General features: G+C 39.8%; 1 protein-coding gene across 6 annotated transcripts in view; it reads right to left on the bottom strand.

Moving 5' to 3' along the window:
• Nucleotides 1-13,063, bottom strand: part of PKP4 (plakophilin 4) — a 578,155-nt gene that overhangs the window by 316,876 nt on the left and 248,216 nt on the right. For all 6 annotated transcript variants that reach the window (XM_029605541.1, XM_029605538.1, XM_029605537.1 and 3 more), the window contains one exon: nt 12,195-12,229. In XM_029605541.1, the coding sequence (XP_029461401.1) occupies nt 12,195-12,229 (35 nt within the window). The remainder of the gene's footprint in view (nt 1-12,194; nt 12,230-13,063) is intronic.

The raw sequence follows: 13,063 nt of genomic DNA, 5'->3' as shown, positions 1-13,063 counted from the left end.
ATTGCCTTTGAAACACTCAATGATAAAAGCATTGATTAAAGACAAGTCCATGGGACTAGATCTATGTACAGTGCAAGGAAACCCAGAAGCTCAAGCAGATGACTGCAAAGTTTAAAGCAACTTATGAGCACTAGATGTTAAAACAAAAAAAAAAACAAAAACCCCTAAACAAAACAAACAAAAAACAACATCCTTCAAGATATGCCTCAAAAGACATCCATTGTACCTGAAAATTGGAGGGTGGCCAATGTAACCCCAATGTTTAAAAAGGGCTCCAGGGATGATCTGGGTAACTATAGACCAGTGAGCCTGAGTTCAGTGCTGGGAAAAATAGTGGAAACTATTCTAAAGATCAAAATCGTAGGGCATATAGAAAGACATGGTTTAATGGAACACAGTCAAAATGGATTTACCCAAGGGAAGTCTTGCCTAACAAATCTGCTTCATTTTTTTTGAAGGGGTTAATAAACATGAGGATAAAGGTGAACCAGTAGATGTTGTGTATTTGGATTTTCAGAAGGCGTTTGACAAAGTCCCTCATGAGAGGCTTCTAAGAAAACTAAAAAGTCATGGGATAGGAGGAGATGTCCTTTTGTGGATTACAAACTGGTTAAAAGACAGGAAACAGAGAATAGGATTAAATGGTCAATTTTCTCAGTGGAAAATGGTAAACAGTGGAGTGCCTCAGGGATCTGTACTTGGACCGGTGCTTTTCAATATATATATAAATGATCTGGAAAGGAACACGATGAGTGAGGTTATCAAATTTGCGGACGGTACAAAATTATTCAGAGTAGTTAAATTACAAGAGGATTGTGATACATTACAGGAGGACCTTGCAAAACTGAAAGATTGGGCATCCAAATGGCAGATGAAATTTAATGTGGACAAGTGCAAGGTACTGCACATAGGGAAAAATAACCCTTGCTGTAGTTACACGATGTTAGGTTCCATATTAGGAACTACCACCCAGGAAAAAGATCTAGGCATCATAGTGCATAATACTTTAAAATTGTTGGCTAAGTGTGCTGCAGCAGTCAAAAAAGCAAACAGAATGTTAGCGATTATTAGGAAGGGAATGGTTAATAAAACTGAAAATGTCATAACGCCTCTGTATTGCTCCATGGTGAGACCGCACCTTGAATACCGTGTACAATTCTGGTCACCGCATCTCAAAAAAGATATAGTTGCGATGAAGAAGGTACAGAGAAGGGCAACCAAAATGATAAAGGGGATGGAACAGCTTCCCTATGATGAAAGACTGAAGAGGTTAGGGCTGTTTAGCTTGGAGAACAGACAGCTGACGGGGGGATATGATAGAGGTCTTGAACGAGTAGATGTGAATTGGTTATTTACAATTTCAGATAATAGAAGGACCAAGGAGCATTCCATGAAGTTAGCAAGTAGCACATTTAAGACTAATCTGAGAAAATTATTTCACTCAACGCACAATTAAGCTCTGGAATTTGTTGCCAGAGGATGTGGTTAGTGCAGCTAGTGTAGCTGGGTTCGAAAAAGGTTTAGATAAGTTCTTGGAGGAGAAGTCCATTACCTGCTATTAATCAAGTTTACTTAGGGAATAGCCACTGCTATTAATTGCATCAGTAGCATGGGATCTTCTTGGTGTTTGGGTAATTGCCAGGTTCTTGTGGCCTGGTTTGGCCTCTGTTGGAAACAGGATGCTAGGCTTGATGGTCTGACCCAGCATGGCAATTTCTTATGTTCTTATGTAATATTTTAGGGGGAAAAAAAGTCTTCTCATTAACCCCTAGATTTAAAAGTGTAAGAGTGGAATATGAAGCATGTGTCACTGTCAGCAAATGTCTACTTTCTACAAGAAGGCTGATAACATATCAAATAATCTACCAAGTCTAGGAACAGGAAAATTCCCAAAATGTCTTAGTCTATCATAATTTCATTTTAACAAACCACCATTCATTAATAGTAGCATAATTTCAGAGTTGGGAAAATGAATTTTATAATCTAATAGGGCACTAAATTCCTCCAATTCTGCCAATAAGCAAGGGATACAGGTATATAGAGATTGGAGTTACAAAGCAGAATGTCATCTATATTCAGTGTTGCTGTCTGTTCTATACCAATTACCTCTATTTCTTTAATTTCTGGGAACAGTTTAATATGAACCACAAGCGGCTCAATTACTAAATCAAAAAACAGAGATAGAAAACCCTTTGGGCTATCAACAGTTTTTATAAATTTCCTCTGCCTATTGTGGCTATTTGTCTAACTCGCTACAATTTACATCTTCTAGCATTTGCCACTCCTTGGTTCCTTCACCATCAACTTGATACATTATTCCAGTAAGTTTTCTATCTCTGTTTCTAGTTTTGTAATTAACCCTTTCCGTCATCTTAAGCACAAATGATTAATTTTATACTTTGTCAGTCTCTTTTTAGAACTAAATAATTTAAATTGTCTACCTGCTTTGTATACTTTCAACTGTATTCATATGTAAACTGTCCTTCATGTCATTTCAATTTGTTGCCTGGCTATCCCTCCTCTCTAGCTCGCTCCATGTTTTCAATAATGAGTTCGCCTACCTGCTCAATATTCTAATCACACTCTTTACTTTATAGATAATTGGAAGGCTCGGTCCCCCTGACGCAGCCCTGATGCGAAACACGGCTGAGTCGGGGATCCCTGTTTCCAGAATTTATGTGATTATTTCGTTTTTGAACACGTACCACTTATGTGTGTTTACAATTAAAGATTAGTTTTGTTAATGTGTATTGACCAGTGTATATATTTATTTTTGATGGGAATATCTATTACATCTTCTTCAGTGAATACTGAAGCAAAGAATTCATTTAGCCTCTCTGCTAAGGCTTTTGTCATCCTTAAGTACTCCTTTTATCCCTTAGTCATCTAATGGTCCAACTGACTCCCTCGGAGGCTTTTTACCTTGAATGTACTTGAAACCATTTTTATTATGAGTTTGTGCTTCCAAATCCATATCTAAATCTTCCCGAGCATGCAGGCAGCGCTGAGAAGAAAACTCCGGCTGAACAGCCCTGATGTGTCATGCAGCAGAGAGAGAGGTGTTTAGCTGTTTTTTGCCACGGGCACCACGCTGTAAGCGTGCAGACCCATGAACAGTTGCACTTAGCTTAACCATGCAAATAAGTGTGCCCAAAATGGATTCACAAAACAATGTACATCCAAGACTACACGCCTAGGCCACTTGTCTAACTGGAAGCCTGAACAGGACGCACAGTACCGATTCCTAAACTGGACACACAAGATGTGCATCCAGAAGGAACATAAGAACATAAGAAAATGCCATACTGGGTCAGACCAAGGGTCCATCAAGCCCAGCATCCTGTTTCCAACAGTGGCCAATCCAGGCCATAAGAACCTGGCAATTACCCAAAAACTAAGTCTATTCCATGTTACCATTGCTAATGGCAGTGGCTATTCTCTAAGTGAATTTAATAGCAGGTAATGGACTTCTCATCCAAGAACTTATCCAATCCTTTTTTAAACAAGGCTATACTAACTGCACTAACCACATCCTCTGGCAACAAATTCCAGAGTTTAATTGTGCGTTGAGTAAAAAAGAACTTTCTCCGATTAGTTTTAAATGTGCCCCATGCTAACTTCATGGAGTGCCCCCTAGTCTTTCTACTATCTGAGAGTAAATAACCGATTCACATCTACCCGTTCTAGACCTCTCATGATTTTAAACACCTCTATCATATCCCCCCTCAGTCATCTCTTCTCCAAGCTGAAAAGTCCTAACCTCTTTAGTCTTTCCTCATAGGGGAGCTGTTCCATTCCCCTTATTTTGGTAGCCCTTCTCTGTACCTTCTCCATCGCAATTATATCTTTTTTGAGATGCGGCGACCAGAATTGTACACAGTATTCAAGGTGCGGTCTTCACCATGGAGCGATACAGAGGCATTATGACATTTTCCGTTTTATTCACCATTCCCTTTCTAATAATTCCCAACATTCTGTTTGCTTTTTTGACTGCCGCAGCACACTGTACCAACGATTTCAATGTGTTATCCACTATGACACCTAGATCTCTTTCTTGGGTTGTAGCACCTAATATGGAACCCAACATTGTGTAATTATAGCATGGGTTATTTTTCCCTATATGCATCACCTTGCACTTATCCACATTAAATTTCATCTGCCATTTGGATGCCCAATTTTCCAGTCTCACAAGGTCTTCCTGCAATTTATCACAATCTGCTTGTGATTTAACTACTCTGAACAATTTTGTGTCATCTGCAAATTTGATTATCTCACTCGTCGTATTTCTTTCCAGATCATTTATAAATATATTGAAAAGTAAGGGTCCCAATACAGATCCCTGAGGCACTCCACTGTCCACTCCCTTCCACTGAGAAAATTGCCCATTTAATCCTACTCTCTGTCTTTTAGCCAGTTTGCAATCCACGAAAGGACATCGCCACCTATCCCATGACTTTTTACTTTTCCTAGAAGCCTCTCATGAGGAAATTTGTCAAACGCCTTCTGAAAATCCAAGTATACTATATCTACCGGTTCACCTTTATCCACATGTTTATTAACTCCTTCAAAGAAGTGAAGCAGATTAGTGAGGCAAGACTTGCCCTGGGTAAAGCCATGCTGACTTTGTTCCATTAAACCAGGTCTTTCTATATGTTCTGTGATTTTGATGTTTAGAACACTTTCCACTATTTTTCCTGGCACTGAAGTCAGGCTAACCGGTCTGTAGTTTCCCAGATCGCCCCTGGAGCCCTTTTTAAATATTGGAGTTACATTTGCTATCCTCCAGTCTTCAGGTACAATGGATGATTTTAATAAGTTACAAATTTTTACTAATGGGTCTGAAATTTCATTTTTTAGTTCCTTCAGAACTCTGGGGTGTATACCATCCGGTCCAGGTGATTTACTTCTCTTCAGTTTGTCAATCAGGCCTACCACATCTTCTAGGTTCACCGTGATTTGATTCAGTCCATCTGAATCATTGCCCATGAAAACCTTCTCCATTACGGGTACCCTCCCCAACATCCTCTTCAATAAACACCGAAGCAAAGATATCATTTAATCTTTCCGCGATGGCCTTATCTTCTTTAAGTGCCCCTTTAACCCTCGATCATCTAACGGTCCAACTGACTCCCTCACAGGCTTTCTGCTTCGGATATATTTAAAAAAGTTTTTACTGTGAGTTTTTGCCTCTACAGCCAACTTCTTTTCAAATTCTCTCTTAGCCTGTCTTATCAATGTCTTACATTTAACTTGCCAATGTTTATGCTTTACCCTATTTTCTTCTGTTGGATCCTTCTTCCAATTTTTGAATGAAGATCTTTTGGCTAAAATAGCTTCTTTCACCTCCCCTTTTAACCATGCCGGTAATCGTTTTGCCTTCTTTCCACCTTTCTTAATGTGTGGAATACATCTGGACTGTGTTTCTAGAATGGTATTTTTTTTAACAATGACCACGCCTCTTGGACATTTTTTACTTTTGTAGCTGCTCCTTTCAGTTTTTTTCTAACAATTTTTCTCATTTTATCAAAGTTTCCCTTTTGAAAGTTTAGCACGAGAGCCTTGGATTTGCACACTGTTCCTTTTCCAGTCATTAAATCAAATTTGATCATATTATGATCACTATTGCCAAGCGGCCCCACCACCGTTACCTCTCTCACCAAGTCCTGTGGTCCACTGAGAATTAGATCTAAAAATGCTCCCTCTTTCATCGGTTCCTGAACCAATTGCTCCATAAAGCTATCATTTATTCCATCCAGGAACGTTATCTCTCTAGCGTGACCCGATGATACATTTACCCAGTCTATATTGGGGTAATTGAAGTCTCCCATTATTACTGCACTACCAATTTGGTTAGCTTCCCTAATTGCTCTTAGCATTTCACTGTCCGTCTCACCATCTTGACCAGGTGGACGGTAGTATATCACTATAGTCTTCCCCGACACACAAGGGATTTTTACCCATAAAGATTCAATTTTGTATTTAGTCTCATGCAGGATGTTTATCCTGTTGGACTCTATGCCATCCCGTACATATAGTGCCACACCTCCTCCCGAGTGCCCAAACTGGAAGAATGCCCAAACTGGATACATAGGTGAGAATGGACGTCCACACGAACACGCAAGTGCACGCAGATAGCCTGAAGCAAAACACACATGCGAAACTATCCCATCTGCCCAAAGGGAAATGTATGTCAATAATCTGCTGGAGATTAAGAAACCTGGTGGGCTGATATTGGGACGGGACTATATAGCCGTGACATCCAAGTTTGTTCCGTCTCCATCTGCTAGCAGTGGTGCATAACCCACTCATTGGGATTGATCTATCCAAACGCTAAGGAAGCCTTAATTTCAGATGAAGAGCGGTTACATTTCCCATACATCCGGTGTATAACCGGATATTATTTATCTCTGAGTTACCCATATCTTTGGCTCTTCCTCTTCCCAGTTCGAGTGCCCCTGTTTTATTGTAACTTTTATCACTTCTCGCCTATTGTTGAGGTTGATGTTAATGTTATTGCACCATCGTTTATTGTAAACTGATATGATATGATTGGGATCATGAATGTCTGTATAAAAAAGCTCTAAATAAATAAATACATTTAGAATTCTTTTATACAATTGGTCTCTTTTCCATCTAAGTTTTTTAAAAGAAAAATATTCTTTAGACTTTGTATATTTTTTATTAAAACCTTTACTCTGTTATAAAGTAATGTTTTCAACTGACTTTTCTGTGGGCAACACTCAAAACTGTTTCCCTAGCTAAACTGCATTTTAGCTGTGCAAACTAGCCTGTATTTAAATTGCCCTCTCTCATTCAAGTTAAAGTTATACACTGCCTTCCATAACATGCATACTTTTAACTGAACTGTGATGAGGCAATCCTGGAGACATGGAAAAAAGCATATATACGTGACATTTTCCTACGTATGCACGCTATTTTTGCCCTTCTCGGTTGCCCTCATAAAAGAGCAGGCACAAAGAATGCAGACTCTTTAACATGAGAAACTTTTACTTTCCATGAGTCCTGCTACACCAACCCAGCTGAATTCAAACAGGTGGGCTGTGTCTCCCTACCAGCAGATGGAGGCAGAGCACAGATTTCTGCTGTGACATCATCGCCATTACATACAGGTGGTGCAGCACTGTAGTAAACTAGAAATGACAAGAGGCATGGGGCCACCTTATAGACTAACCAATTTGTTACAGCATAAGCTTTCAAAGGACAGAATTCACTTTGTCAGATGTGGTAAACCATTATTCACTGACAAAGTCCTGAAATACTAAACGGATAAAGAGAAAAACCTTCAAACTCTGGAGACACATCCTGTCAACTGAAAAAGAAAGGAGACCTAGCAGAATATTGAACCAGAAAGGAAAAAATACAGAGCAAAAAATGATCCAACGAATCCAAACAGATGAGAAGTATCAATGCCCCCCAAATTTGGTAGGGAGGAAATAAGGGTCAACTTGAGTACCTGCACCCTATAAGTAGTCCTCTGAGGAAGACATACAATCTGCAATGTTTAGAGAATGAAGACAAAGATGACAAAGTAACTGTCCTGCAATGTCAGACTGCTATCACCTCTACCCAAGAAGACTGAGCTCTAGTAGAATGAGCGCAGGTAAGACCAGGAGCTTGTCATCCCTGAAGTAATCATGCAGATGAAATAGTCTCTTTGGTCTACTTCAAAATAGTAGACTTCTAAGCCGCTTCGCCCTTCTGGGGACCACCAAACACTATCAACTTATCCATTTTCCTTAAAGAGCTAGATACCTCCACAAACATGAGAAGTGCATAGCAATCATCCAAAACAGCAAAGACCTATTACTGCCCTTGCGATTCTTTTTGGAATATGCTGGCAAAGTAACAGGCTGATTGCGATGGAACACAGATGTAACCTTCAGCAAAAAGGAAGGAACAAGCCAAAAGGAACAAAATCAGCAGAAAAGGTCAGGAATGAATCTTGACAAGGCCTGTAACTCTAAGACAAAACAAGCTGAAGAGGTCACCACTAGAAGACAGCTTGTAAGGTACAATCTTAAGTGATGACCACATGAAAGGCTCGAAAGAGGAGACACCAAAACAAAGGATAAGGTTAAGGTCCTACTGAGAAATCAAAGGCCAAAAGAAAGGATGCACTCTTTTCACCATTTGAAAGAAGTGAGACACATTGATTTATTTATTTATAGAATTTTTATACCGATATTAGTGGGGACATCATATCTGTTTACATCATAACTAAAGAGTGGAAAATACAATGAACAGGTAGTGGGGAGAGGGCTCATAAAGGAACAAGTAAAAGCAAGGATTAGAGAGGAACAACATGAGGGGCTGCTCAGAGACGATAGAAAGCCGCAACATAATGGTGTGGCGGTTGTGCCCAGAACTTTGTACAAGGTTCAGTAAGTACTATTGGGGGGGGCGCCAGTGTGGGAAATATGCGCTTGCCAGCAAGCCATTTCATCAGGTTTAAACACTAACTTCCCTTCTCCCTGACCTTTGCCTGAATAAAAGCATCACTTGTGCTTAAGCCTCTCTGCCTAGGAGAGGATACCTGACTTCATGTATTTCTCTGGCTTATAATTAATCCTGATAGCCTGAAAGTAGGGCAGGGTTTTCCCTAGTCAGAAGCAGGACAAAGTCAGGAGGTATAGATTTCAGCAGCCAATGAAATGATCCGTGCACACCCCCTGAGCCAAAGCCAATGGTGTAATGACTCTTCTGTTGCTATGGGAAAGTAGCCAATCATGTAATGATACATCATCTGCCTTTGTATGAATGTACAATAAAAGGAAGAGGCTCGGGAGGACAAACCCTCTTTGCCTCTTTGCCTTCTCTCTTCCTGCCTGCCATGAAAGCTGTCTGAGGCCTCTTCATTACTCCTACACGCCAGGGGTTAAGGGGGGGGGGGGAGGCGTTATTGGGGTAAGCTTGTTTGAAGAGCCAGGTTTTTAGGTTGGCCCTGAACTTTGAAGAACAGGTCTCGAGCCGGAGGTTGGGGGGTAATGAGTTCCAGAATTTGGGTCCTGCAATGGAGAGGGCTCGATCCCTGGTGGAGGTGAGGTGTGCTTTTTTTTTTTTTTTTTTTTTTTTAGGGAGGGCACGTTGAGGGTCCCATTGTTGGAGGCTCTGGTAGAATGGTTGGATCGTATAGGACGGAAGGGCTCCTCTAGCCAATCTGAATTGTGGGAGTGTATGGATTTGTGAATCACGGTCAGGTTTTTGTAAAGGATGCGCGAGGGGATCGGGAGCCAGTACAAGTTTTTCAGGATAAGGGTGATGTGGTCATATTTGCGGGTGTTAGAGATAGTTCTCGCTACAGCATTCTGTAGCATTTGGAGAGGTTTTAAGGAAGAGTAGGGGAGACCTAGGAAGAGGGCATTAAATGTCTAGAATAAGATGACATAGATTTTCTTTTATTCCCGCTCAAAATAAACGGACATAACATAACACATCCAATTATGAGTAAAACTACTTTGTTACCGTAAAGTCTTGGCACATGTACAATGATAGAATTCATAATCTGTTCCAATATTAATATTTGTGCCCTATTGTAAACCGTTATGATGGTACCTAACTTAGTGACGGGATAGAAAAAAGTTTTTTAAAATAAATTAATCCATTTTTGTTGAGAGGGTGGCTTGAATAACTGTGCAGAAATCAGAAGCGTGAAGTAAGGGTTTTAGTTTTTTCATCACATTGAGTTTGAAAAAACCTTCCTTAAGGATCAGGTTGATGTGTTTTTTTAGGTTCAGTTTTTGGTCAATCTGAACCCAGAGGTTTCTTGCACAGGGCTGTGTAAGAAAGGCATTGTAGGCAAGGTCATTTACAAGTGCAGGTTTGGGGGGTGAGTGATGTGAGATACATCTGGCCGGCCGGCCATAGAAACCATGGATGTGGCCCCTAAAACAAGAAATAGCTGCAATCTGAATCTTCAGAGAATTTAAGGCAAGGTATTTGTCTAGACCTCTCTAAAAAAGATAGGCCAGAATGGAAGGAACATCAGCACACCAAGGAGGAATTGCAAAGAGGTAGAAGTCTTGCGGGCCTTCAATAGTGTAGCAACCACAGAGGAAGAATATCCTCTCTTACACGAGACCTGTCAAGAGTCAAGCTGTAAGATAAAATGGAGGCAGGTCTTCCAAGACTATTGGACTCTGAACCAGAAGATCTCAAGCACTGGGAAGATGCAGAAAAAATTAACCTTTATAGTCACTAGAACTGCAAGCCAAACCTCCGCGGTCAGTCTGGAGCCACTAAGATCAGCCAACTGGATTCCAGCTCAATTTTTCAAAGTTGTCTCCCAATTAGGGGCCAGGGAGGAAACATGTAAAGTAGCTTCTCCTTTGGCCAATGACCATTTCAGATTCTCTGCGCCAACTGAAGAAATGGTCCGCTTTGACATTCTTGCAAATTCATTCACAATTATAACAGTTGGCTTGGTCATAGTTCGATCCTAGGCATAAGTTGCACAAATGTAGTCCTTGAAACCACTCACCATGGTTTTCTTCTTACTGGACACTGAGGAACATTTTTTAAAGGCTGCACTGAAAATTGCAGTTTGGAGGATGCCAAAGCGGCAAGGCAACTTAAGAAAAAAAAGTTAGGAATATATTCTCAGAAAAAGAGAGATAGAGGTATGTGTATTTTGGTGCTTGGACAAAAAAAACAAAACGAACAAGGGGGCTCATGTGTGGCAGTTCCCACGTGGGACCCGACACACACGCTCTATAGAGCAAAAGTTCTTCTATCTAGCAGAGTTCAGTGCCATATCACCCTACGTCATGGCTAATTCAACCCTGCTTAACAATGGAGAAGAAGCTGGAATAAAATCATTAGGTGTAGGGGTGTGTGTGTAAGATATGTGGAAGAAAAATAACCGAAGAGAGAGGAACCAGACAGAACAAACACAGTGGACAAAAGGAGAAGAGCAGTTTTGAGAGAGAAAAAGCAGAGAAATACTGTAGAGACAGATGAAGTGTGGAAGATAAAAGCAAGAAAGCTAAGTAAGAAAGGAAAATTAAACAAGTTAGATGAAAAGAGATTACCTAGAATCATGTTTCTGTGCAAAAAATAGATAAAGCACACCACCCTAACAATATGATTTGTGCACATAAGAGTTATGCTCCTAAAAGTTGTACACAAAACATGAATTAGGAGCATAAAGCTGTGCTTTTAAAAATTGTGTTTTTAAAATCTGTGCTTCTAACTCAAGTTAGGAGTACAATTTTATGCTCTCAATTCATGATTTATCTGCACAGAAAATGTACATAGCAACAACTTACTACATAACTAGAGCTCTTGAAACATTTCTGGACTCAAGAGTCATTTGATAATACTCACTTAAAAGTTGCCCTTCAATTTAAATCTCATATAACTTAAATCTTTTCAATCATGGCCCTGCTGTCTTACCCAAGGTCTCCTATTTGTTTAACATAGTGCATTCTGTCAGACTTGACTTTTATGTACTGCTGTTTATTTCTCATGAGTTATTAATACCAATTTTGGGGAAGAGGGAATAGAAGGCACTGGAATCAGTCTTGAGGTTACTTTACAAACATCCTCATCTTAAAAATGTACTAGTGCCCTACTTGCTTACTTTAACCTATTGACTTTTCCATCTCCTTTTTCAGCCTCTATCTTTGAAACTCCTGAACCCTTCTACCAGACAGGTAGCTCTGGGGAACCCTTGCTAGCCCAATGGCTGGAACAGCATCATCTCCTCAGTGCCGTTCTTTGGCTGGAAAAGGATCATAGTAGTAAACACCCATCTTACCTCCTCCTAACTTGGGCCTGAGTGCACCCTTTCTGAAGTGCACCCAGGCCTGACTTATCCCCGATAAAGGATCTAAATTAGGATCTTTCATGCTGCAGCACCATGGCTTGAGCCACACAGACTATCATTTAAAACAAAATTTTGCTGAACACAGGTCCAAGATTTCAAGGCAATCTAAAATAAGTAGATAAAGCTATATCTTAGAGAAATTAGAATAAGCTGAGAAAAGTAAAAAAGATGCAAATAAGTTGTTCGTAAAATATTTGTGAATACACATTTAGAAAACAATTTAATATTGTTACTGCAAAATAAATGCCAAGTTCACCAACAGTATTCCTGCATTGGTTACTCCATAATATAGAAATTCAATACTTTTGGAAAGTACTATAAGAAAGATTCTTTACATTAAAGATAATACCTGTTGATCTCCAAGGAAACGACTTCTCTGTAGAGCTACAGAAAAAAAAAAAAAGATAATTAGATTTACATAAAAGTCATTTTTCTTTAAAACAATCTCTTGTGAGATTGGAACTCATATTTAATATGATTTTCTGCAAACAAAAAATAAATCATTAAATTTTTGAATGCTAAATTGTTATAAATGCATTGCTTTGGGAAAATTGGGTTTCTGGATTGTGCAGTTTAATTTTCTGACTGTATAACACTGTGTATGTACCTTTAGAAATTCAAGCTCATGCAGAACAAAAAAAATATTACATAAACTCTTCATTCACTTATGTTTACTTTTTAGTGACATTCTCAATGTATAATTTTACCCACTGTTAATATAATTTGGAACTTCCAGACCCTCATGAGACACAAACAAATTAGTTGCCAACCATCTAGATTTTATCCGATGAGTACTGATTTCAGGGTAGGGTTAAAACATCTGGATTTTCACTCTCCTCCCTGACACACATCCTGGATTCGTCAATGTCCTCCTCACTGGAGCAATATTTTCATTTCTTTTTTCTCTCCTTCCTTGCTACCTACCGACAGTCTTGACCAGCTTCCCTGTGCCTCCTTTCCTTTCTTCCTGGCTGGCAGGAATACGGTATTTATCGCTTGTAACCTCTGCTGACTGCCCAACAATTTCAGCAGCCTCACGATATTTGAACCCATGCTAGATTCATCCAAGCAGCCAGGAGAGCCTTTTACTGGAAAAATACCTCAGCTTGCTGGACAGAGAGAGGAAGCCTTGGATCAAGGATGGGGAAGGAGATTGCTTAGGAGTAACCGGACTGAAGGGAGGGTTAGGAGAGAGAAAAGAGATATGGAAAGGAATAG

The sequence above is a fragment of the Rhinatrema bivittatum genome, chromosome 6 (genome assembly GCF_901001135.1).
Source record: "Rhinatrema bivittatum chromosome 6, aRhiBiv1.1, whole genome shotgun sequence".
Lineage (NCBI taxonomy): Eukaryota > Metazoa > Chordata > Amphibia > Gymnophiona > Rhinatrematidae > Rhinatrema > Rhinatrema bivittatum.
The sequence above is the reverse complement of the archived record's forward strand: the minus strand, read 5'-3'. Positions and strand labels throughout refer to the sequence as shown.